At 39.3% G+C, this 26,968-nt stretch overlaps 1 protein-coding gene across 1 annotated transcript in view; it reads right to left on the bottom strand.

The window, feature by feature from the left end:
* The window catches only part of EYA2 (EYA transcriptional coactivator and phosphatase 2), a 167,064-nt gene that overhangs the window by 65,379 nt on the left and 74,717 nt on the right, over nt 1-26,968 (bottom strand). Inside the window, exons 7-8 of the mRNA XM_044663808.1 lie at nt 24,205-24,350; nt 21,297-21,380 (exon numbers count right to left, since the gene is read on the bottom strand). Of these exons, the coding sequence (XP_044519743.1) occupies nt 21,297-21,380; nt 24,205-24,350 (230 nt within the window). The remainder of the gene's footprint in view (nt 1-21,296; nt 21,381-24,204; nt 24,351-26,968) is intronic.

Here is a 26,968-nt window from a genome sequence, read left to right as displayed (position 1 = left end):
CTCTCTCTCTCTCTCTCTCTCTCTCTCTCTCTCTCTCTCTCTCTCTCTGTCTTCCCCCACTTCTTCTCTCTACCCCCTCCTCTCTTCTCTCTCTGTCTCTCTCCTGTTATTTTTGATATGCCTTATCCTTCCTACCACATCTCATAGAATTTTGTATTCCCTGTAATGCCCAAAGTGCCTTGCAGGTATTCAATAAATATTTATTGAATGAATTAAGAGTGTTGAAAGAGTGGTGGGCTTGGAGTCAGAGCGCCTGGGCTTTGATACTTACTATTTGTCTGCCTTTAGGCAAATCATTTGACCTCTATAAAATGAATGAATAGATCTGGGAATTAATTCAAAAGTTGGACAACCAAGAGCCGGGGATATTTTAGAACTGACATCAAGGGTTCTTAATTGGGGGGAGGGTCTCTGAACTTACAATACTTCAATCATTATTTCAATGTAATTGGTTTCTTTTATAATATTGCATGTTTTATTTGATGTATTTAAAAACATTATTTTGAGGAAGTCTATCAGCTTTCCCAGACTGCCAAAGGGGTCTATGAAACAAAAAAGATGGGAGAATCTCGGGCTTCAATGATCTCTTAAGGTCTCTTTCACCTCAAAAACTGCAATTCTATCATTTGTGGCAGCACTGCGGTGCTGTTCCTTCTTCTTCCTCCATTAGTCTGCTTTGTCAATTCAGCAAAGATGTACAGGTTTCTAAGGCTCTAGGGAAGCCTGCATTTAGAGATAATTCCTACTCCATTTAAACCTTCCAAACTTAGAGGAGTTACCTGCTTATTTAAGGTTAATTACTTAGCTTGTTGAGGGATAATTACTGCAGGTTATGGTATGTATGAGTCGAATGCAAAAAGCAATCGACAGCAATTGAGTCTAAGGAGTCAGCTCCCAACATTCTGACCCCCAGCCTCTGCCTCCCTATCCAGGGTGGAGGTTCAGTTCCTTCTGCACCAAACAAAGGGCAAGGCAACACATTCTAACCTTTTTTTTCCCCCTTTTTACTTGCAGGCTTCAAGTTTCCAACTTTGCCCCTCCATTGCTGCCTGTAAGCGTCACACTATCCAGTTGACTGGCTCTTCACAGATGCCAGCTGCCACCTGATGGCAAGTTGAAAGGGAGAAGAGGAGACAGACGGTTCCCCTTGGCAGCTTCTCAACCACCAATCACTTTCCCCTCCATTTCTGGATGGAGACTGCTAGAGTTCCAAAGTTTCTGCCTTTCAGGGACCCTGTTGGGGCTTGCAGACTTTTAAGCAAAGGGCAGAGCTGACTACCCTTGAGATGTTTAACAAATAAAGGCAGCCTGCATTTGTCTCCTTCTTTTTTCTGTGTCAATTACCTTGACATTCAAAACCTAAGGACAATGTGTTTCTACACCTCTTCTGAATTGAGATTTTAAAAAAGTAAATATACACACACATAAAACCCCTCACCATTCAAACTAATAAAATCTTTAAAAATCGCTGCCAAGTAGCTGTTTACAGGCTGAACAAATAATTACTCTGCCACAAGGAAGAAAGTATTAATTAAAGCTATTCATTAAATCAGCCTCCTATTCTACTGGGTTTATCTATTGGAAGTGTCAGCCAGAGGTTAGAGACGGATTAACACACAACGGAGGGTTTTGCCAGTGAAATCTCCTCCTTGTGGTTTGCTCTTAATAATAAAGTTGTCATTAAAAGAAAGAATTTAATGGTTTTAATTGGGTTTAATTACTTGGAAACTCCTGGAAAACAGATCAGTCTGTTAAAAAAAAAAAAAGGGAGGGGGCTATGTAAAGGAAGACAAGAAAATGAAGGCTGTAAGGAAAAAGTCCGGAGCCACATGTTCTAACAGCAGAGTTCTGAAACTTTCATTCTTCTGAAGTTTCACCTATTAAAGGGTATGTGAAGGCTGAAAATCACTTCCTAGCTTAGGACAGTATAAATAATGATGATTCAAAGTAAAAGCAAATTGATCCCCTTGTACCTACCAATAGATCTGCTGGCTAACACCCTAGTAAATCCTTCTCTCACCACCGACTGGCTCAAGCAGTCAAGCTGACTACAAATCTAAAAATCAGATGAGAATCAAAGGAAAAAGCTAGAGATATTTGAGGTCTTTTCCCTTTTGATGTTTTATGCAACTGACCTGTCTCCTAACTTTCCAATCCTTTTCTGAAATTTCTTCCAGCTGGGAGAACTGTAAAGCATTTTCCTGTGACACAAATTCAGGGCAATTTTTTTTTTCCCAAAAAGGAACTACTACTGAATATGATGTTAATGCCCAAGATACAGTGGGGAAAAGCAAAAAAAAAAGAAAAAGAAAAAGAAAACAGACCTTGAGCAAATTACTTTTCTTCAGAACTTGGCTTCATAATGAAGGGATTAGACTAGATATTTTCAAAGGTTCTTTCCGTATTTAACTTTCTGTGTTATATATATATTCTAAAGGTTCATCTACTTCTAATATTGCATGTTCAAAGGTTTCGCTTCAGAAGATATCTTATGTAGTATGTAGACTTCTAATTCTGAATCTGATTCAATGATAAATGACTTCTTTAGCAAGCCAAAAGAACTCTTGCCTGATTTTTATTATGGTCACTCTATCACTAATCATTACCACTGAAATTTCTATTGGGCTTTAAAGTTTGCAAAGTACTTTATATAAACTTTGAGCTTCATGAGATAGTTTCCATATCATGTTCTCAGAACCATCCAATCAGTATTGCTTTGGCTTCTGGAAAGGGCATACTGATCAACTTTATAATAGCTCCACTTACTATCCATTGACTTTTTACACTCTCCCCCTAATAGGCCACCATTTTCTCTATATATGAAAGCTCCCTGAAGGCAGAAATACTATTTTGTCTTTGCATTCCCAGTACATAATAGACACTTCTAAAACAAACAAACAAACAAATAAACAAATTAATTAATTAATTAATTCGCCTTCATGAAAATAAAGGCTAAAAAGGTAATGTGACTTGGGCAGAGGATGGACCCAGGCCTCTTGATTCCTAGTCCATACCTCTTTCCATTCCATCAGACTGCCCAAGCAGGCTAACTCATAGGATGCCAGGCAGGAGAGGGCCTTGCAGATTCAGTAGTAGTCAACATGGAACCAAGAAGTAGATTTTGGGATAACTAGATACTTCCATATTGTTCCTGATGACCCCTGATATTTAAGGTCATATTGGCATATATTAAAGTACTTAATAAATCCTTTTAAAGTGTTTTGCATGACAATAAGAAATGGAAAAAAGAGAAATGCTAAAGTAAAGTCCTGTTGCCATCTCAAACTCAACATGTTCATGAACCAGATGTGTCATCTTTCCCCTGTCCGTATCCCAATGTATTCCCTTTCTCCAATGGCTCTCCCTTTACCAATGGGATCACCATTTTTCTAGTTGCTTGGACTTGGAACCTTGTAATGAATAATCTTTGACTCACCTTTTTGATACCTAGATCCAATGAGTCACCAAGTTCTGTCAACTTTGTGATCAAAATGCTTCAATACCATTTTAAATCTGCCCCAAACCAAGACTAGGTCCACACTCCTAGTTTCCTTCAAGATTGAAATGAAGTAGGGGCAGCTGGGTGGCTCAGTGGACTGAGAGCCAGGCCCAGAGAAGGGAGGTCCTGGGTTCAAATCTGGCCTCAGACACTTCTTCACTGTATGACCCTGGCCAAGTTTCTTAATCCCCACTGTCTAGTCCTTACAACTCTTCTGCTTAGGAGCCAATATATAGTATTGATTCTAAGATGGTGAGGGTTTTATGAGGAAAAAAATAGATTTAAATGAAGCACAGCTTTCTACATGAAATCTCTCCTAATGTCCCTTTGTGTGCCTTTTCTTCAAATAACTATGTACCTATTTCATATATACTCATATATATGCATATATATGCATGCCTCCTCCGATAGAATGTAAGCTCTTTGGGGGAAGGAGCTGTTCCACTTTGTCTTTGTAATTTCCAAGATCTAGCATGGTGCCTGGCACATATTAAGTCCTCAATAAATGCTTGTTGATTAAAAAAAAACCAAACAAACCAAATCTTTTAAAAATTCATTTACTTACTCTCATTTTATATGGAAGAATAAATCAAATCTTAACAAGGGGAAATGACTTGCCCACTGAGATTTCCCACTCCTTCAACTCTCCTCTAGATAGTCATCGACACACACACAGCCACATTCTACCTACCTCTTATCTTTTAACTTGGTGGGAGTATTAGGGAGGGGGAATCTGAAATCATTTATTTATTTTTTTGGGGGGGGGAATCTGAAATTATTAATCATTATGGAACTCTCTTGTTCTCCAAACTCACCCCATAAACATTTCTTCATTGATCGCAGAAAACATGCATTTAGTAATAGTCATGTGCAAAATAATGGTGCTCACCTTGGGGAAAGTAGAGAGAGCCTGCCTTGAGAGGCAGGAAGGCCTGAATTCAAGTCCTACCTCTAATGCATGCTCTCTAGGGAACCCTGAGTAAGCCACTTGCCTTTTCAGTGCCTGAAGCAACTCTCAGACTCTAAGTTACAAAACAATTTGCTTGCATTGTCTGTTGTTCTGGAAACAACAGTTTAAGGAGGACATAAAGGCCTTGAAACCATTTCATATGAAAACTGATTGAAAAATGGAGCTGAGAAGGAATAGGGAGGTGTGATAGGTGCAAACGTTCAAATATTTAAAGAGCTTCATATGGATGAAAGAAAGTACTGATTTTGGATGGCCTCATAGAGGAGGACCAAGAATAATCAGTGTCAAAGAGATAAACCGAGACTTCTTGTCAGGAAAAGTTTGTTAACAATCAAAGCTGTCCAAAGGTGGCATAGGCTACCTCACGATAGGGGAACCGCCTGCTCGGAGGTCTTCAAGAAGAGTTCAGAACTCTAAATTAATTAATTAAATAAAAAAAAATTTCAAATTAAAAAATATGGAAATAGGTCTTGATCAATGACATATGTAAAACCCAGTGGAATTGCTTGTTGGCTACTCCAGGGGGGTGGGAGGAGGGGAGGGCAAGAAAATGAATCATGTAACCATGGCAAAATATTCTAAATTAACTAATTAAATACAAAATTTCAAGTAAAAAAAAAGAAGAGTTTAGTTGTCTATGTTATAATGAGGATTATTTTGGGGTATGGGTTGGCCTAAATTTCTTCTAAGTCTCTTTCAACTCTATATTCTTTGGTTCCATAATGGTGTTTCCATATCAGGGGTTCCCTTTGGTGATTTAAAAAAAATGTCCAATTATTATAATTTGTTGTTTTCTAGTCATGTCCAACTCTTTGTGACTCCATTTGGGGTTTTCTTGGCAGAGATACTGGAGAGCTTTGCCATTTCCTTCTCCAGCTCATTTTATAGATGAGGAAACAGAGGCAAACAGGGTGAAATGACTTGCCCAGGATCACACAGCCATTCAATGTCTGAGGCTGGGTTTGAACTTGGGAAGATAAATCTTCTTGATTCTAAGCCTGGTGCTAACTGCTTCTATTATTATACCAGGGGATTTAGCTAGGAAGATAAAAAAGTGACGCTGTTATTGCCCTTAAGGAGCTTCCACTGCATTTCATGGACATCAGCCTCTTCATCAGAAACAGTGGCAGCCAACATTTCCTTGGTGCCTACCATGTGTAGGTTATGGTGTTCGGTGGTGGTACAAATATATGGTCCCTCCCCTGAAGGGGCTTCCAGTCTAGTGTAGGAAGAAGTAAATAGTACAAAGCAATATATATCACGTAGTAGAGTAGATAGAGGGCCAGGTCTAAAGTAGGGAAGTCCTGGGTTCAAATCTGGTCTCAGATACTTCTTTAGCTGCTGTGTGACCCTGGGCAAGTCACTTAACTCTGATTGCTTAGCCCTTGCTGATCTTCTGTCTTAGAATTTACACTAAGACAGGAGGTAAGGGTTTAAAAAATATATTCAATGGGTCAAATTAATAGAATAAATAATAATGATGTGTAAGGACTAGATTTGTGATTTCACTAATACTAGACATTCCTTGATGAGGAAATTCCCTTTACCAGTGTAAATTGGCATCTCTTCCACAACTTATAGTTTAAGGGGGTAGCCTAGAATACTGAAGGGTTAAATGACTTGCCTAGGGTCACACAGCCTAAATGAGTCAGAAGGGACAGGAATCCAGGCTTTTCTGTCATGAAGGCCAGCTCTCTATCCATTATACTATATTGCCTTTCTAATGAAGAAGATAATGATGATCAAGTAGGAAAAAATCTTTTATTGAAGATATAAACATATTTTTAAATAAACAAGAATAATAGCAGGATAGTGACTTGTGCTAGGACTATTTCTATCTGAATTCCACAGAAAAGGGTGAAAAGAAGATGCTTAATAATAACCTGCTAATTCTACAATGCTTTAAGTTGCAAAGCACTTTTCATACATTATTTCCTTGTAGTCTCACAAAATTCCATGATGCAAGCATTTGCAGATTATTATTCATCTGACAGACAAGGAAACTGAAGCTCTAAGAAGTTAAGGAATTACTTATTACCACAAAAAAGGTTGGAGGACAACCCAAGTGGGGGAAATGGTGAGATTCAAAGTATGGTGGCAGGAATATAAATGCTGCATTTGGATATTAAACAGATTAGTGTGATTGAAATGAAGAAGTGATGGGAATCTAAGGCAAGAGCATAATGTTGGGGGACAGATTGCAAATGACCTTGGATTTCAGGATAAGGAGTTGTTTTTTTTCCAGGTGAGCAATATGGAAACAGCAAAAGCTTTGGGGCAAAGAAATGACATGATCAATATTGTGATTTGGGAAGATTTTTCTGACAAAATGTACAAGGTGGATAGTAGGGCTAGAAAATGGAGAAAGAGGGACCAGTTAAAATGCTCATTACAACAGTCTAAGATAAAAGTAATAAGGTTCTAGACTAAAGTGGGAAAGAAAGGGAAGAATGAACTGGAGAGTATTGTGGCACTCTAGCATTACAGATCCTAGATAAAATTAGTCCACAATTTTTTGGGGGGGCTCTGACTGAGAAATTTACTGATGAGGAAATGGAGACCCTGAGAGCAAAAAGGACTTGTTCAAGGTTACAGAGACAGGTAGTAGTAAGAGTTTGTTCTAGAAAAATGGCTTCCTCCAGTATATCAGATAAGCAAAGAAGAACTGCAACAAGATTGCTTCTTTCCCACTAAAATACTTTTGAGATGACATCTTAATTTAAGGTCAAATTGGAGAGGTTTTCTGATAAACACTCCTGGTCGAATTCCTACTATTTTCACTGTTGTTCCAGTTTGGAAACAATGGACAGGTAAGAAAAGCACCTTGAAGCTCTCAGACTTTGTACTGAGAATGGGATGAAAGTTTCTAAGTCAGATAGGAAGCGCCAGGGGGGACAAAACATTTCCTCTGTCAACATCAGACCCTAAGGCAGATCTACTCCTCTCCTCCTGCCATTAAGTAGGGAGCTTGTGATACGATAACCACCCAAGCTTCATGGGAATTCAAAATATCTTTGGGCAAAACCAAGAAATCTATTGTTCAAAAATAACTACCGTAAAAAAAATACAGGCAGGGAATGAGGGGGAGTGATAGGATGAGCGACAGCTTCTAAACCTGCTATTTAGGTGCAATAGGAAATTATTCCAATTATTTAGGTATGCAAGTTGTAGGAGTTGATTTTTTAAAAATGATCATCATTATGACTGGCAAGCCCTATATTTACAGAACACAAAAGGGCTCCCAGCTCTACTAAAGGGCCAATTTGTTGCAGGGTTTTGATGGGAGATTAAAATCACTTTTATTAATCTTTAGAGGCCTTTTGACATTAATTGAAAGGTACAGAGTTGGGGAAAAACTTGGCAGAGGAAGACCAGGGTTCCAATTGGCATTTGTTAAATTTGTGAGAGGATAATTAGCAGTAATCTGGAGTTTTAGGATTACCTACTCTCTCTCCACTCAATCTACTGCAATAAGAAATAGTGCAGTTTCCTAAGCGAGGCTTATTTCCCCTTTCCTAAAAGAACAAGAATTGGGGAGACTAGACTTGAAAACAATAAAAATAGCAAGGAGAGGGAAAAAACCCACTACACAAACTGAAAGGAGCCGCAGGGCTTCAAAGATGCTCTTTAAGCAAACGCCTCTTTTTTTAAAAGGAAACTTCTCTTAATGAGTACCTGAGTGTGATGATCCAAAAACCATTTCCAAAATTTATTTTATGTGTGAAATAATCCTTTAATACTCCTAAATGCAGGCATATGTGCTCTGCTTGGAGAGCTCTTGTCTCACCTTGGCTCTACTAAAAGAGATTAAACCTATAAAAGCTTCCCTAAAGTATCTCCTCAGACTACATGGGAGCCTTTAAAGGCCAGTCTCAGGTCTTGCTACAGATTCCTTTCTCCCTACCCCTGCAAAAAAAAAAATGACAAATGCAGATGTCTGTTTTCTGAACATTCACTGGAGATAATTAAATGACCAGCCTTATTGACCATGTTCTCCCTCCATTCCCATAAGGAAATAAGCATTGATAGAGGGGCCCGATTAAAGGAACCCTTTCTTTTATTAGGGAAGTGGCCAAACACTTTTATTTAGCCCAAATGAGAGAGTATGAAAAAGGTTTAAGTCCCAGGTTTAACCCCCAGTGGGTAAAAAAAAAAAAAAAATCTCCAACTTCCTCAGAAAATCCTTTCCAAATTGTATTCATCTTGACTTAATCCACATCTACTGAGTGAATTAGGCAGTATTTATTTTGAAAATCTATTTTATAGAGTTCCAAGGACTCTGTTTTCCTTAGGAAGGGCTCATTCTACATTTCAGAGTTGGATGCCGCAAGAAGGTCTCAGACCAGGCCTCTGAAGGCCGTTAAAATCCCAAGGTGCCCAGCACACATGACTAACAAAATGTAAATAAACACAGCTGAGCCAGGAAGAAATTGGAAGGTTTTCTCATTAAAGAAATAAAATAAACAGATGTCCTTAAGCACTTTGGCTCGTGTGTGTCAAAGGAATGGAAAACTCTTAGATGTCTGAATGGCAGGAATGATATAGAGCCACATCTCGAGCTGAAAAAGGGGAAAAAAAGGGTCTGTGGCACTTTGAATTAACTAATAGTCCTCAAGGGAGCGCACTTGTGATTTGAACCTTAGCAACTTCTACAAATAGTTTTTAACTGTGGGGTAATAAAATGGGGTTTTATTCCTTCTCAGTTTGTAAAGTAGTAAAGGACAGGCTAAGCCATTAGGAGCATGAATCACCAATGGACCTGATTGAATCCTGATGGCATGTTGTTGGGTACTGGATTAAGGACTCAGAAAAGGACTTGGGTAATATACCCATCAGGCAATGGGGGAGAAAAACAGTGGGGGCACAGGCAGTTGAACTAATAATAGCACTCAGCAAAGGTGTAGCTTAGTTCTCCTTTACCAGAGTTTTTCTTGCATCTTAATATACAAGCATAGCTCCTCAGAAAAGATAAATTTGGCAAATTTCCCAAATTCCAAAGTCAGCTACTTATTATATAGCTTAGGCAGTCACTGGTCCTGTTCCATTCATGAAATAACCATAGAGTCAAGAAATGGAGGGTATATATTTTGGCCTAGGGAAATGCCTATGCTTTTCTATATAGGAACGAGGGCTAATACTTATTGTGCCATCAGGGCTGTGGAGTGGGTCTATCATATATAAGACCTTCTTTGGAACACAGGTTCTTCATCTATAAAATCAGGGGGTTGGATTGGACATGGTGGGTAAAATAAACAATGCCTGGTACACAGTAGGTGCTTAAAAAGCATTTATTGGCTGACTGAAAAAAAAAGTGCTCTGCTTTGGAGAAACTATCTAGTTGGAGAGAAAGGCACATATAAAAAATGGTGGCAATGTATGGCATCTGGTGCTAAAAGTTGGATGAATGGTTCAGAATAAGAGCTGCAGAAATTCATAGGAGAAGAAAGATCATGATGGGCTGGTCTGATTAGGGAGGGATTGCTGGAGGAGACTAAGTCTTGAAGGAAATGCAGGATTTATATATATGTATGTATATATTATATATATGAATGGAAAGAATACTCTAGATGAGACACTATGTAAAAGTGGGAAAATAAAAGCTGGATGAGGAGAACAATGAGTAGACCAGATTTGTTAAGATGAAATGATTTCTAAAGGGGAAGAGAAGAGAAATTAAGACAAAAGAAACAAAAGGATCACAGGGATAATAAAAATTCCATAATTTTTATTATCACCGGATAATTCTAAAATACTTCTTTACTAATGGAAAATGTAATGGGAGAGTGCATGACTCAAAAGTCATCTTACATTTGACTCCTGAATAACGAAAGAATTTCCCTAATGGGTGAATGTTTCTAATGGTTTTGCTAAGACTAATTATAAAAATTTATCCATAGATGGGACACCCATCGCAATTTCATATCCCTACAGGAGGGTATTCCATATGGAAATGCCTGTCACTTATAATAACAAAGATGACATTTTTTTTTGTGAATAATGAATGACTTTGCCAGAATAAGCTTTGAGATTGGACTTTTGCCACATGTGATTCACAAAATGGATTATAGGAAAGTCAAGAGTTGATTGTAGGAAGTGAAATAGAGAAGGTGATAAATCAACTCACTGTCTACATGATCAAACTTATATCTGAATAGTATATAATGTCTACTGTGTTGGATTGCTGACCTTATTGAGGGGGAAAGATCCACTCTTTAATTTTACAAAAGTTTTAAGATGGTGGTGGTGGTGGCAGCAGCTGTGGCTGCTATCTACTGGCCTCAGGAAGAAGAATGAGACACCAGACAAACCTCTCTCTGAAAGGATGGCTGAAACCAGATGGGAGACTGTTTCCATTTATCATCTCCCAAGCCTAGACCAGCCCATGATGGCCCAGACTTTGGCTCAGAGGCCTTCATGTTCTGGTAAAGAAAGCCTCTATCCCAATAGCTACTTTTTCTTCTTATAAAAAAAACAACACAAAAAAAAACAAAAAAACAACAACAAACAAAAAACCCTTGCTTTCTGTTCTACTAACAACTCTAGGACAGAAAAGCAAGGGCATGACAGTTAACTCTGTGACTTTCTTAGGATCATTCAGCAAGGATGTGTCTGGGGCCATATTTGAACCTTGCTCCTCTAGACTCCAAGTCTGGAGATCTATCCACTGTGGTACTGAGCTGCCCATATCCCTACAGTTCCTTCCTCTGATTGGTTTCTCTCCAATCTCCTTTTGAGGAGCCATCATGCTCCCTTTGAACCCAGACCAGCCCATGATGCCTCAGACCACCTCTCCACCTCTGGTTCCCCCTCCTCTCAGTTCTCTTTTATATATTGTTCCCTCCCCCTCCTAAAATTTAACCTTGAGGGCAGAGACTGGCTTCCTTTTTTTGCTTGATCTGTGTTCCCAGGACTTAACACAGTGCCTTGCCATTGTAAGTGCTTAATAAATGCTTTATTCGTCTATTTACTAGCAATATCCATGAGCTTTTGGGAAAGGGATGTACAAACCAATCCTAAGATTAGGCAGATTAGGCTTCCAGATCAACTGGCTGATCCTGACTAACTGGCTAAAAGGTCAAACCCCCTACAAAGATCACTGGACTGGAAACTGGGAGATGTAACTTTGGGCATCAGGAAGCAGTAACTGACATAAAGAAAAGAACTGGAAGTCAGATTTCAAATCCTGCCTTGGTCCCTTACTTTGGGCAGATCATTTAACTTCCCTGGGTCTCAGTTTCCCCACCAGTTGACCTCTCATTTTAAAGGGTGATCTTTTCTAGTTCTAAGTCTACAATCCTAGCACAAATACACTTTTCCTGCTTTACCTCTGGTGACTTATTGCCAGTGATGACTTTGGAATATCAGAATTTTAGTTCTAGAAGGGTTTTGAGAGATTATCTAATTTAAACTCTTGACCTTACAAATAAGGTAATTGAAATCCAGAAAAGTGAAGTTACTTGCCCCGGGACACATGGTAGAGCCCAGACTGGATCCAGATATGACTCTCAAACTTGTAAATGAAGAACTTAGTTTGGAGAGAGGAAGGAGATTCAATGCCAGGAGAAGAAACACTCAGATCCCTGCTTTCTACTAATCTACTATTCTACCCTCCCCCAAAAGGGGAGTTTTCTAACAAAAATGGAATTTGTGGAATGGGTTGTTTTTAAGTCTTCTGGAATTCACCCTCTATTCTCAACTCCTGAAAAGCAAGTATGCTTGAACCCCAGGGTGCTACCTATTTAATATGCCTTCTTCTTCAATCTCAGCTTCCAACTTTGAGGGAAATTTTCAGAATGCCACTGATCATTAAGAGTTATTGCTGCTCAAGTTTTCCTCTTTGTCACGTTCCCAAATGCTGCATCTGATTTTCCTATCACCTCCTCCATGAACCTACATATTGCCAGAAATGTTTGTTGACCTCCTCATTGTCTTGGAACATGGTCATTTTTTTGAAGGCAGCATCTTATATTTGGAAATTATCTTTCAATACGGCATACAGTGTACTGGGAAAAAGGACTGGACCAAGAGTTACGTGGTCTGGAATCTGGTTCTGGCTCTGCCATTTATTTACTATGTGCCCTTTCTCAGAGCGACTTCTCTTGGCCATTGTTTCCTCATCTATAAAAGAAATAAGGTTAAAGTAGACCAGAGGTGTTAAACACGAGGCCCATGGGCCACATATGGTCCACAACCCTCCTGAGTGTGGCCTGAATGAGATTAGAATGTAATTGGGAAATATTTAACAAAATAAATAAAAATAATAAAACATAATTACACTTTAAAACTAAGTCAATATATGGCCCACAGTGATCCTTAGGTATGGATTAATGGCCCCAATTCTATTTGAGTTTGACAACACTGGTCTAAATGATCTCACTGTTCCAATATTTTATGAGTCTATGATTTAAGCAATCATTGGGGAATTTTTTATTGGAGGTTTATGTTATAAATTTGGTCCTTGATTATCTCTCAAGCTGATTTCTATTTGATAGAAGAAATGCTTTGTTTCATTCCAACTTATTTTGTTGTTGTTTTGTCTCTCAATTGGTTTTCAAGAAGGTAGATTTTACATCTGGACTTATCTTTAGTACTATGCTCTAGGAGGAAATAGAATACCTTAGTAGGGAAAAAGTAGGGAGAAGCTACTTTCTATTTGGAAATGCTTAAATAAGATAAGCACACAAACAAGAAAGGAATTAAAATAAAAAAACAAAAAACAAGCAGAAAAAGTAACCCATATATAAAAGTCATGCTGTAGACAAAAACATCAAAAGCTACACACCAATGCCATTACAAAACACTGAAAAGATTAAGTATTTGAAAGTATCAACAGACACACAAATCCTTTCCCCACTAAAAATAAAAAGAAAAGCATATATCCTTGTTGACCCTTCCAGAAAAAGACATTTTAAAATATCTGGCCTTTAACCAAACTCTTGGGAAGACATATCTGGGGACACAGATTAGAGAAGCTTTGTCTGACAGTCAATTGTGAAAACTAGACAAACAATTAGAAAAGAATCTCATTCTTCTATGGATATCAGGTAATGCTTTCAATTCTAGTTGCTGTCTCTATAGAATGTTGTTCAGTCATTTTAGACGGGGTTATTTGTAACCCCATTTTAGGGTTTTCCTGGCAAAGATACTGGAGTGGGTTGCCATTTCCTTCCCTAGATCATTTTATAGATGAGGAAAATGGGCTAATGGGGTTAAGTGACTTGTATGGGGTCACACGACTATTAAGTGTTTGAGGCTGGATTTGAACTCGTGAAGATGAGTATTTTGGATTCCAAGCCCAGGGCCCTATCCATTGTGTTTCCTTGCTGCCCTACTCTATACAATGAGAAGGACAAAATCCTCTTCTTCATGAGGATGCCTCTATAACAGTAGAATCAAGCAACTGTTGCCCCATTACTACCCTTTCCCACAGATGACTGAAATACTGTTAGCTGAGGGCAAAGTTTATTATTCTCCAATTAGAGGATTTCCCAGTTAGAGGCATCATAACTAGTATTGGGCAGTGGGGTTTGGCCCCAGGGTGCTGACATAGGAACTGGGGCAGAATTTTTCCCTGTAGCAGTGACTGTCCCCAGGTTTCACCTTGTTGCCATGTGGCACAAACGCCTTTGGGGGCAGATGAGTATTTTGATACTCAACATAACCCTATGAAGGAAGTAGAACAATTACTCTCATCCCCATTTTACAGATGAACAGACACCAAAGGGGTTCAGGGTGAGGCTGAATGACTTCTGGGATCTTATAGGCTTGATTCTGGCTCAGGTATAGTTTAGATCGGGCAGCTACCTCTAAGAGTCTTTCCAAATAATATTCAGAGAATTCAGAAGGGATTTGCCGGAGGTCAAACAGGTACAAATGACCCATGGCAGGACTCTGCTTTCTTTCCATCATGCCATGCCCCTTTTTTCTCCCTCAGAGGGGACAGCAATCATGAGCTGGAGGCAGGGAACTTTCAGGAGACCAAAGCTTTGGAAAATGTTCAGCTCAATTTAAATTAGGCATTAGAGGAAATTTTTTTCCCAAGGAAAATGAATCCAGGCAATCGATGTCAGGCTCAAAAGGTTTCCAAGTTGTTGGTCTGTGTTGTGAGGACGTGGAACAATGTCCTCTCTGTTTTTTGAAAAGGCAGTGGTTTCTCTCAAGCTGGCTTGCTAGCTGACATGATGGACATCTTACATTGGACATGTCAGTCTTGGAACTCCTCTCCTACTGAGATGATGGGAAGCGGGTGCAACTGAATCTGATATCTAGCCAAGGATTGTCTGTTCCTCAAGGCTTATCGAGCAAGCTCCAGCCCCACTTTTTCCATGGAGCCTCCCTATTCTACTCTAACCATAACGAGATCTCTCTGTTCTAAAAGCCAAGAGCTCTGTTCTTGGAGAAGGCAGCCTAGAATTGTGATCCAACTCTGGTACCTAATAATAATTGCCTCTCTTATGTGATTTGGGGCAATTCACTTCCTCAGTCTTCTTCTTTGAAAAAAGAGGATGATATCACAGGGCTGTTGTTTGAAAAGAGCTACAAAAAAATATAAGCTATTATTACACCTCCTTCTGCCATTCACCACAGAGTGTATTGAATTCCTTTACTTTTTCTGTACACGTTTTAGTTTCCAAACTAGATTTTAACTAGATTAAAAGCCCCTAAAGGGCAGGACTTTATCTTATGTCTATTATCAGTCCTCCTTTCCCCCTCTCAAAGAGTAGCACAAACAAGAAGCCTACATTCCTACTGCACTCATTGTTTGGGAAGTACTTCCTTCACAATAACTCTCCAAGGTCAGTCGGGGAAAGGATTCCCATTTTGCAGATGGGGAAATTAAGGCTCTGACAGGTGAGTTGATTTGTTCAACCTCTTACTGCTAAATATGTGACAGAGCTTAAGGATTCTGACCCATCTCTCCATGTCTATTGTTGTTCTCACTGAAACTGTTCTGTTCCTTGTGCTATGGGACAGCCAGGGGGCACAATGTATAGAGTGCTGGACATGGAGTTAGAAAACCCGAGTTCAAACACAGCCTCAGACACTACTTTACCTCTTCCTGCCTCAGTTTCCTCATAAGTAAAATGGGACAATAATAGTACGTTATCTCCCAGGATTGGCACAAGGATTGAATAATAGTAAAGCATTCAGCATAGTGCCTAGTGCATAGCAGATGCCTAACTAATCCATCCTTCCGTCTTCCTTTTCTTCCTTCCTTCCTTCTATCTAAAGTCACTCTGACAAGAAAGCTGGGGTGAAGAGGTGGTGGAGAGACATTCTAAGCCCCAGCTCTGTGGACTGGATCCTCAGGCAGGGCAACAGGTTTCCAAAAATTCTTTCCAGAGTAAATAAACTGCCTCTTCCCCCATAAGAGGATCCTGAAGAACAGGTTCTGAGGCTTGTCTGGCGGAGCACAGGATTTTCGGTGGACACCCAAGGAGGCTAGGCTTCCCCTAAGTCTACACTAAGGATCTCCTGCTGAGAGATGAGGGGAGGAGGTTATTCTCTTTTCATTTCCTGCCTCTACAGACCCACCCTCCCTCCCATGCTATGTATTTGTGATAAAGGGGCCCCCATACTCATTAAGCATCAGGGGAGTTTTGTTGATCTGAAGACTTGGTTGAGAAATAGCTTTTTAACCACAGAAGTTGGAGAGAAAATCTAAGGAAAATAGATTTGTCCTAAGAGGGCTTGCTGAGGATTTAGCCTTCGATATTCTGCTTTAATCTCAATAGCTTAGCCGATGACCCACCACATCCCTCTAAAACACTGGGCAGCAGGAGAATCTTTGAGGGCATCTGGTCACCTTTAGCATATCACAGAGACTTAGTGACAGATCCCAATTAACCGTGGTCTGTGGATGCTAATGAGCACATACACCGACTTTCCTTAAGAGTGGAAGAAAAAGAAACTTGAAGAAAACAAATGACTTCCACCTGTCCCTTCAGTACACAGGCACAAAGGCTGAAATTGTCTCCTGGACTCATGTGTGGAACTAACTTGCAAGTTGTCTTCTCACTGAAAGAGAGCCTGGTATTGGATGTGTGACATCATTGGGCTAAATTTATGTTCATAAGCAATAGAAGAATAAGATGATGAAGGAAGTTGGTGTTTGTGACTTTGTCCACATACCCTATGATCTAGTGACATGGACCTCCTTGTTGTTCCTTAAAAAAGACATCCCCATTTCCCAGATCCATTTCTTTTCATCGGCTCTTTCCTATCGCGGGAATGCTCTTCCTCCTCCTCACCTATATCTTCTGCTTCCCCACCTTTCTTCCAAGACTCAGCTAAAACCCACCAGTCTAGTCTGTAGGAAGTCTTTCTTGATTTCCCCTTAACGTTAACTGGCTCTGCTCTGAGATTACCTCCAATTTACCCTGTATATATCTTGTATAAATGTTTTTTTGCATCTCCATGAGGGCAGGGATTGCTTTCTATCTTTTTATCTTCAACACTCAGTGCAATACCTGGAACATAGTAAGAACTTGACAAATGCCATAGACATTTCCTAGATGTGTGACTGTAGGCAAGTCACTTAACCCTATCCCCTATCACTTCTTGGCTCTGAAACCAATATATGATTCTAGGATGAAAGGAAAGGATTAAAATAATGTTTGACTGATAATTGAAATACCATATTACAAAGAACAACTTTTATAGATGAGAAAAACTGCCAGAGATGAAAAGACTCCTAAGTATGGAACAAAATGTTAAGAGTTGGAACGGACTTTAAAGACTATCTAAATCCCATTCCTTTCTGCTGGGATTAGAGAAAAATCTGAAGATCTAGAAAGGAGAAAAGACATGTCAAATTCAGACAGCTAGTAATGAGTAGGACCAGAATGAGAACCCTGATCTCCTATCCTCCAATTCAGTTTAGTTTTTTTTAACTCTTACCTTTTGTCTTAGTATCAATTCTGTGTCAGATGAGTGACAGGGGCTAAAGCAATCAGGGGTTAAGTGACTTGCCCAGGGCTACACAGCTAGTAGGCTGGATTTGAATTGGAGAAGATGAATCAGGACTCTACCTAGCTACCCTAGCAAAAATGGTAACATGTTTTTCACTTGTCTATTTGGGTTTTGGTTTTATAAGATTATTCACTTACAAAAATATAAAATATGGAAATATGTTGTGCCTAATAATACATGTATAATCCACATAGAATTGCTTGCTAGCTCCAGGAGGTGGGGAGGGAAGGAAGGGAAAGGTACACTCTGGATCATATAATTCTAGAAAACTTATGTGGAAACTTATTGCATACAATTGATAAATAAATTATAATAATAAAAAAAATAAATGTACCAAAGAGGACAGAAGGAATTCTCAGTAAGTTGGTCAGCTTTGAAAGTTACATGTTTATAAAGAAAAACAAGATATACACAATAAAAAATTATAATTTCATAAAATTTTTTAAAGGTAACATAGAGTAATCTCAACAACAGAGAACAACAGAGAGTTTGGGTGATATAAAGGATATAAAACTGGTTTTGGAGTCAAGTTCCATCTTTGACATACACTGCTGGTATAACCTGGGTAAGGCACTTATTTCTCAGTGTTTCAGATAATTTACTAAGACTATTCAGATACAGAACAGCTGCAAAAGTATACTAGCAGAGGGTGTTTTCTCTTTTGTATCAGGGAAATCACAGGACTTGACTCCTCCCCATGTTCCTCCAACCCCACCAATCTCAATCAGCAACTAATTAGTACACACTTAGTACATGCCAGGCATTGTGTTATACAAAAGAGGCCCCAAACAGTGCTTACCCTCAAGGGGCTTACAATCTAATGGACAACAATAGGGACCTCAATGAAGTACAGTTGGAGGCAACCTTAAAAACAAACAAACAAAACCCAACCTAACCAATGAAATGAGACTTAGGAGACCAGAGTTCTAATCCCAGTTTTGTTATTTACTAAATGGGTCACTTCCTATCCCTAGGCATTAATTTCCTTCTCTAAAAAATGAGGGAGTTACACTGGATGGTTTCTAAAAGGTTTCTTGTGGCTCTAAAGTTTTGTGACTCCATGATGCTACAAACTGATGTTCCTTCTAATAGCTGATTTGATGAACCAGAAATAGAAGTCTAGGGCCATTTTGTCTTTCCCCTTGCATTCAGGGCTAAGATGCCCTTGATACTAAGGTGCATGTAAGTGGGAGACAAAGCCATTATCTAGGTCTGTATTTAAAACTCAGAATCTGAACTGCAACGATACAAGGTGCCAGAGAGTTAGTCATCTATTCTTGTACCGACCATTTCAAGAATCTGTAGCCACAGTAGCAGTCAGGGTCACCAGCAAAGCTCACTGACCATATCATATGGCCAAGTGGGTAGACTGAGTACTTGAGACTCAGAGTAAGTCATGGCTAAGATTCCAAACAGATCGTGAACTCACAGTCCAGGGATTTGGAAGACCTCCAAGGGTGAGATCCATGACCATAAAATGTCAGAAATAGATTCACAAGCACTTTTCATTCAGGAGACTACAAATGGCCCCAAAGCCTACTCTTCATCTTGCAGAAGCTAATGAGGGAGTGGAAAAGCAGAATCTCCTAATGGGAGCCAAAGACAGATCCAAGAATATCTCATAGTTGTCCCTTGAGGACTCAGCCCTTTTTGTAATTCTTCATTACTTGCCACTTCAGCATATATCTTCAATCAATCAAACAGCAAGCATTGATTGCCCTGAAGGGGCTTACAATCCAGTTGAAGAGATAAAGACACATACACAGTAAAAAATTATCAATGCTACGAGGCGGTCGATGATTAATTGCCTACTGTGTTGTAAAGATAGCAGTTCAGAGGAGGAAGAGGTTGCTGTGAGCACATATTGTTAGGCTTGGCTTCAGGGCAATGGGATCTGAGTCAGACTGCTCAGGGAAGACATGGGATGTCCAGAGTTAGTGAAGCGGAGCTTCCTAGATTTCTTTTCCCTGAAATAGTAGCTGTTTGATTTTAATAGTTGTAGCCCCAGTGCCTGGCACATAGTAGGTGTTTAATAAAGGCTTGTTGAGTGATTGATTCATTCCACAAAAGTGATTAAATGTTGGAGGTGGAAGATTAGAGTTCATCTAGTATAATCTCTTAGTAAGTGAATGGAGGGGCAGCTAGGTGGCTCAGTGGATAGAAATCTGGCTCTGTAGTCAAGAGGACTTGAGTTCAAATCCGGCTTCAGACACTTATTAGATGTATGTCCCTGGGCAAGTCACTTAACCTTGTTTGCCTCAGTTTGTAAAATGACCTGGAGAAGGAAATGGTAAACCACTCCCATATCTGCTAAGAAAAACTCCAAATGTTGTCACTATAAATCGGACACAACTAACTGACTAAACAAAAACAACAAGGGAATGGAGGTCCAGCAATTTGCCAAAGGACTCACAATAAGTGAGTGGCAGTTAGCACTAAAAACAAGGCCTTCTGGACCCCTACCTAGGTTTCAGTGATCTTTTCCATTACGCTCTTTTCTACACTTGGCACATGCTGCTGTCCATCTGCTGTAGAATGCCATTGTTTTCAGCCAAGTTAGATTCTCACCTGAGCAGAGCACGGTTCAGACCGTCGTACTGGATTTCCAGGAGGCACTGCTAGACATATTAACAGAATTCCAACTCTGCAACAGATTTCTGCACCACCAACACCATTTTTATATCCTTTACAACAAAATGGCAGACAATAAATCTATCTTGCTAATTACACATCCAGCTTGTTAGGACCCTCGTAAAACATGTCCAGCTGCAAAAGCTATGAGATGATGTCAAATCATATTTCTGTTCTCTAAACAGAAACAGGATTATTTTCCAGTTTCTGATGAAGCTACGATTTTCTAACCCATGTGTGGAAACAGCTGCCAAACAGGTCACCCACCTCTAATAAGACGATAACAGCATTGTCCTTCCCTCATTCCCTCCCTTCTATAAAGAGGACAGATGTTTGTTCAGCCATTATTCAGTTTAAATAAAATCTATGGTCCTAACCAAAAGAACCTGCCATTGTAGGGTTTCTTAACTACCAAATATATTTTGCATTATTAAGTCTACTTCAATTTTTTTTCATGATCCTCTAGGTATTCTTTTTTTTTTGGGGGGGGGGATATGGTGCTCATCCAGATTTCTAATTAGATGTTTTTTCTGAACGAGTTATGGATAATGTATCTGTAAAACTGTTGTGAAAATATTTACACGCCAACATTTCTTTCTCCTTCTTTCCAAAAATATAGAAGGAGCGGGCAAAAAGGTGGCCCTGTGGATTGAAAGCCAGGCCTAGAAATGGGAGGTCATAGGTCCAAATCTGGCCTCAGACACTTCCTAGCTGTGTGACCCTGGGCAAGTCACTTAACACCTAGTGCCTAACCCTTATTGTTCTTCTGCCTTGGAATACAAATTGATTCTAAGATGGAAGGTAAAGGTTTAAAAAATATAGAAGGAAAAGGAAGCTCATTTGTTTGAGACTCTTTGGGTAAACAACGGTCAACTAGAAAGTATATTACATTCTTCAAGCTAAGATTACTTCTTTTTGGCTACAAAGTCACCCTATTTCTTCCTGGAGAAAGACAGCTAAAGAATAACAGCTCTCTGTACTTTGGAGCAAGAGATGAATGACATACAAACTTTTAAAGAAAAGGAGATGGAGACAATAGGAAAGCAAACTAATTTAATTTTCATATGTTTGAGGGAAATTCCAGAGGATTTTTTTAAAGAATTTGTTCTGACCAGAATAGACAGCATCTGTCTGAGAAGCTGCCATATATAACTGCCCCCACAGTTCTCAGAGCAATTTGGCTGGACAAATGGTAATATTGAAAAAGAAGATGAATAGACTTACCTTTCCATATCGGGATGCAAAAGTTCCCGTGAGCAAGGAATGAAAAATAATTATCGTCTCATCCAAGTCCCACACGAACACACGCTGTGATGAAAGAAATTAAGCAAATGGAGACAAATTGGCTCACATCTTCATGTTTATAGGAATTAATTCTACTGGGAGGAAGAAGTCTTTAAGAGTTTGCAATAACTTACAAAACATTTACTCCACCTCATTACATAAATAGTTCAAAACATCAAGAGGTCAGTGGGTCACACTGGCCAACCTTTATTTTTCTAGGCTATCCAACATATCCCTGCACTCTCTGTTCCCCAAAAGGAAAAGAAAAGTCCATAAGAGGAGGTACCCAATACAACAATAAACCACCAGTAAGAACTATGGGAATGAATCAGTAATTCATCCATTCAGAGGATAAAGATGGTACCTGTTCTAAACTCTCTGGAAACTGGTGTTGTTGTTGTTTTTTGTTTTTAACCCTTACCTTCCATCTTAGAATCAATACTGTGTATTGTTTCCAAGGTAGAAGAGTAGTAAGTGCTAGGCAATGGGGATTAAGTGACTTACCCAGGGTCACACAGTTAGGAAGTTATTTGAGGCTAGATTTGAACCTAGGACCTCTCATCACTAGGCTTGGCTCTTAATTCACTGAGCCACCCAGTTGCCCCCTTGTTTGTTTTAACTGCCAATGCCAAGTGTGAAAAGTCCAGAACAATGTGGCATCTAGTTGGGGAAGAGGAAAAAGTCAGCATCTAGATTTTATAGAGTTAGAAATTATACCCATGGCATGATGGAGCTAGAAGGGATCTTGGAGATCATCCGTTTAACATCCTCATTTTATTGATGAGAAAAACTGAAGCCTAAAGGGGGAGAGGTGACTTCCTCAAGAGCATGTAGTAAGATAATGGCAGAAGTGGGGCCTAGAATTTGAATATGAAGGATCATAAATCTTCAATGATTTCTGACAATAAAAATAGTCAAGCTTAACCTGAGAGTCGTGTGAATTTTAGAATATTTTAAAAATAAAATCACTATCATTATTTTATACTCCATATAGGATAGATTTATAGCAGAGCGGAAAGAACGTGGGAGTTAAGAGTCAGAGAAGCTTGGTTTAAATCTGGAAACGACTGTTTCATTACATGTAATCTTGAACTAGTCACTTCCCACTTTTGGGATTTAGCTCCCTCATCAATAAACTGTAAGAGCTAAAGTGATCTATAAGATTTCTTCCAAATTTAACATTCTGTTTTTGTGCTTATATTTTTTTCTTCTCTCATATCTGTCTCTCCTCCTTAATCTTTTTCTTCCTCTTTGTAATTTCTTTCCTGAGAACTAGTGTCATCATTTCTTCTAAATAGTTGGATTGGGGGGCAGCTGGGTAGCTCAGTGGATTGAGAGCCAGGCCTAGAGACGGGAGGTCCTCCTAGGTTCAAATTCGGCCTCAGCCACTTCCCAGCTGTGTGACCCTGGGCAGGTCACTTGACCCCCATTGCCCACCCTTACCAATCTTCCACCTATAACTCAATACACAGAAGTTAAGGGTTTAAAATTAAAAAAAAAATAAAAAAAGTAAAAACTAAATAGTTGGATTGGTAAGAACAGTTAAGGTAGAAGAAAATACATAAATCTTCTTTACCTTCAATACATAGGGTTAAAATAACTATTGTTTGTTCTTCTTTAAAAAAGAAACCCAACAAAAAACCCTTACCTTCCAACTTAGAAGCAAGTTCCAAGGCAGAAAAGTGGTAAGGGGTAGGCAATGGAGGTTTAGAGACTTGCCCAGGGTCACATAGCTAGGAAGTATCTGAGGCTAGTTTTGAATCTAGGACCTCCTGGGTGTAGACCTGGCTCTCTATCCACCTGACTTTAACTTATCTCTCTGTTCCTACTAAGGCTTTCAAAAATTCTACTCAGAAGTGGATCAATGCTTTGGGGACTGCAAGATTGACCAATACCATGTCCTAATCTCTACTTTGTCTTCTTCCCCTCCCCTGACCAAAGATGCTGTTGCCTCTTTCCCCCTGCCCCACAATAGTGGGGGTGGAGTGGGCGATTTAATGCCAAATCCAAATTCGGTTTTCTAAATTACTATACAGTAATAACGTAATGGAATTTCATAGCATGAACTGAGGCTCAGTCAATATTATTTGTTGAAACCAATAATAAAGACATATTTGGATGAGGCAATAGTTATCCTTCACAAAAGAAGTATAAACAGAACCTGGATTGATGGATTTGCTAAACTGTTCTTAGTAATTGTGGACGTAAGCTGGCCTTTGCTTTAGCCATCCCAATCTCTCTTTCCCATATGACATTATCTTTATATTTAAAGTTGATATTTCTGACAGTGTTGCTATTCCAATATGCCGTGTGGAGAAAAAGACCAGTGTATGAATAATTTTTGGGATAATTTGTGTAGAAAAGATTGCATCTTAAAAGAATACTAATGCCACAGAACTTCAAGAGATACTGAGAAGAGAGCTCTCGGTGGCATTGTTATTATATCTCCAGTATCCTTCCTTTAGGCATGTAAATGTTTAAGCCATAAAAGCCTGAGAGTTTTCTCTTTTATTTCTGAACATCTCCAGGTTGAGAGCTATAACAATCTCCATTGCTTATGCTTATGCTTAATCCCTAACAGTTAAGAAGTTCTTCCTTTTGCCCAACCAAAATCTCTCCTCTTTATCATAAACTCATTTTCACCTTGTTCTTCATGGATGCTGAAAACAATCATCTACTCTCACTTGTTACCAACTTCCACATTCTTGAAAATGGATCATCAATTCACCCACTGGTGAATTTGGACCACGAATAGAATCTAAGTCTACTGACACCCCAAAACAGTGCAGCCCACTGGCAATGGATCTTGACTAGATTCACTAATTCAGAGCAAGTGCTCCTGTGTTACCTCAATCTCATTGTCCACTGTAGGGGAGGGGTCGTTGCTTCGTTTTGATCGGCCACGGAGCTTCCCATCAGAACCCCGGTGTTGCCTGTCTGTCTCTCCGTCCTTTGCTGGTGTTGGAGGTCCATTATGCGTGCTGTATTCCACCACTGCAGGAGGGGAAAATGGCAAGTCAAGAGGTAAGCCATTTGTTTTATCTCATGGAACTGCTTCCATGAGGAATATTTCCAGATTTCTAAGAGGCTAAGAACAGCTCTCCAAAGCCCGAGTGTCACAGAACTTGCAGAAAGTCTCTTTCTCTTTCCCATTGTCACTGCTTTACCTCAAACTGAATACGTGTGGCTTTCTAGACTTTGTTAGAAAGAATGCTAGATTTGGAATAAAAAGTCTGAGGTTGGAATCCCAATTCTACTATTTATTCTCTGTGTGACCTTGGATGAGCATTTAACCTTTCTGGGCTTTAGTTGTAAAACGAGGGGGTTGAGAGCTTGATGGTTCCTTCTAGTTAAAAACAAAACAAAACCAAACAAACAACTTTAGGACACTTGATCCAGCTGAATCAGTCTGATTACAGAGTGGAATGGAAGAACATTATCAGATCTTTGCAGCTAAAGTTTCCTGTCCCCCTGTACACCTAACTTGTTTCATTTTATAACTTCATAGGGAGAGGGATCCTGATAGGGAACGAGGTCTATGACTTTGTTGTTATGTGGAACTCCCAAGTGAGAAAGTTCCCTCTCCTAATGGAGGTAGTACCTTTTATGCAACTTATTCTTGGAGAACAGTCTAGACTACTAAGAGTTTAAGTGACTTGTTCAGGGTCACTCAGCAGGTATGTGACAGAGGCAACATCTGAATCCAGGTTCTCCAGGATTCAAGTCTGACTTTTAAAATATCAAAACAACATATTATCTTAATAGAATTAAGGGAAAGAACATTTTCCAACACTTGGATTTGGTGAGAATGGGGTTGGAGGAAGTTGCATTCAAATTCCTAGAAGTGTTCCTATTGGTGGGGCAACAATAGGCAAGAGAAAGGAAAACATCTTTTTAAGTCTCAAGTTGTTTTTTGTCTCAAAAAGTCATTTCTTCTCTTAAGCTTCTACTATGTGAAGACCCACGTGCTAAGTGTTAGGGCATAAGGATTTTTTCTTTTTATGTAGAGATTTCTATTTTATTTAAGATTATTTATTTTTAGCATTCATTTTTAAAGATTCTGAGCACCAAATTCTCTCCCTCCCTCCAGCCCCTTTCCCACTCATTGAGAAGGCAAGCAATATGATACTCATTATACATGTGAAGTCATGCAAAACATAGTTCCATGTTAACCATGTTGCAAAAGGAAAAGAAGCAAGAAAAAATAGAGAAAGTGAAAAAAAGGGATGCTTTAATTTACTGTCAGAATTCATTAGTTCTCTTTCTGGAGGTGGACAGAATTTTTCATTGTAAATCCTTTGGAACTGCTGTGGATCATTGAAACGAACAGAGTAACTAAGGACAAAGGTTGTTTCAAAACAGACCTTGCTTACAATCTTATAATCTAATGAGCAGCAATGGGAATGCCTACCACGTTAAGTACCTAATGTGTGCCAGGCAATCATGCTAGGGATACAGAGACAAAATGAAGGAGGAGTTCTTGGTGTCCAAGAACTTATCTCCTACTAGAAGAGGGGTTCTTAACCTTTTTTTTTTTTGTATAATAGATCCCCTTTGGCAGTCTGGTGAAGTTTATGGATCGCTTCTCAGAAGAATACACTTAAATAATTCAAGAAGATTTTAAATTTTAGTTGGAGGTTCATAAAAATTCACATAAAAAAGATAAGGCAATTTAAGGCTGAAGAGAATACTGACTGCCAGGGGATAAGAGGGAACCAAGAAAAGCTTTGCAGTATACGTGATATCTGAGTTGAGGAAGATAAAGATTCAAAGAGGCAGAAAGTGAGGATGCACAAGCTTTCCAGACTTGTGCAAAGGGAAGAAGGCACATCACGTTCAAGAAATACAGTTTAGTAGATGAGTTTGGCTAGTAATTCTAGAATAACATAAAATAAATCTAGAATGAGAGATTTTAGAGGGTTTTTAAATGTCAGTGATTGGTTTGTAATCTATGCTAGATACAATGGGGAGCTATAGAAAGTTGTTTGAACAGTTTTTTAAAAATCTTTTTTCTTTTTTTTGAGGAAGATTATTTGGCATCTTTGTGGAAGACAGACAATGGGGAAGACTGGAAGAGAGAAACTATAGTAATAGTTCAGGTGCGAAGTAATGTGGGCCTTACCCAAGGCTGTGTAAGGAGAAGTGATGTAGTTAGCATGTGGTGGAAGCAAAAGTAACAAGACTTAATAACTTATTGGATATGGGCATGCAGGGAGGGAGGAGGGTGAAGGAAAAGATAAATCAAGGATGACATTTGGATTGTGACTGGATTGGGTGGCTGGAAAGATTGGGCCTCTTGATATAAATACGAATCCCCTTTGAAGAAGGGCAAATCTAATGAGGGAAGAGAATCTTTTATTATGAATATGTTGGGATATACAGGTAGAGAGAGATATCTAGCAGTCAGCTGGTGATGCAGGAGAAGAGTTCTGGAGAGAGGTGACAGCTGCAAATACAGTTTGAGGCATCATCTGTGTAGAGATAATTACACCCAAGGGACTGATGAGATCACCAAGAGTGTAAAGAGAGAAGAGAATTCTGAAGGCACAGGACGAAGTCTTGGGGGAGTAGCTATACTTAGGGGGTGGGAGAGAGATGACCCAGCAAAAGAA

Source organism: Gracilinanus agilis, chromosome 2 (genome assembly GCF_016433145.1).
Source record: "Gracilinanus agilis isolate LMUSP501 chromosome 2, AgileGrace, whole genome shotgun sequence".
NCBI classification, from domain to species: Eukaryota; Metazoa; Chordata; class Mammalia; order Didelphimorphia; family Didelphidae; genus Gracilinanus; species Gracilinanus agilis.
Note: the sequence above shows the minus strand (reverse complement) of the source record. Positions and strands in the feature narration are given on the sequence as shown.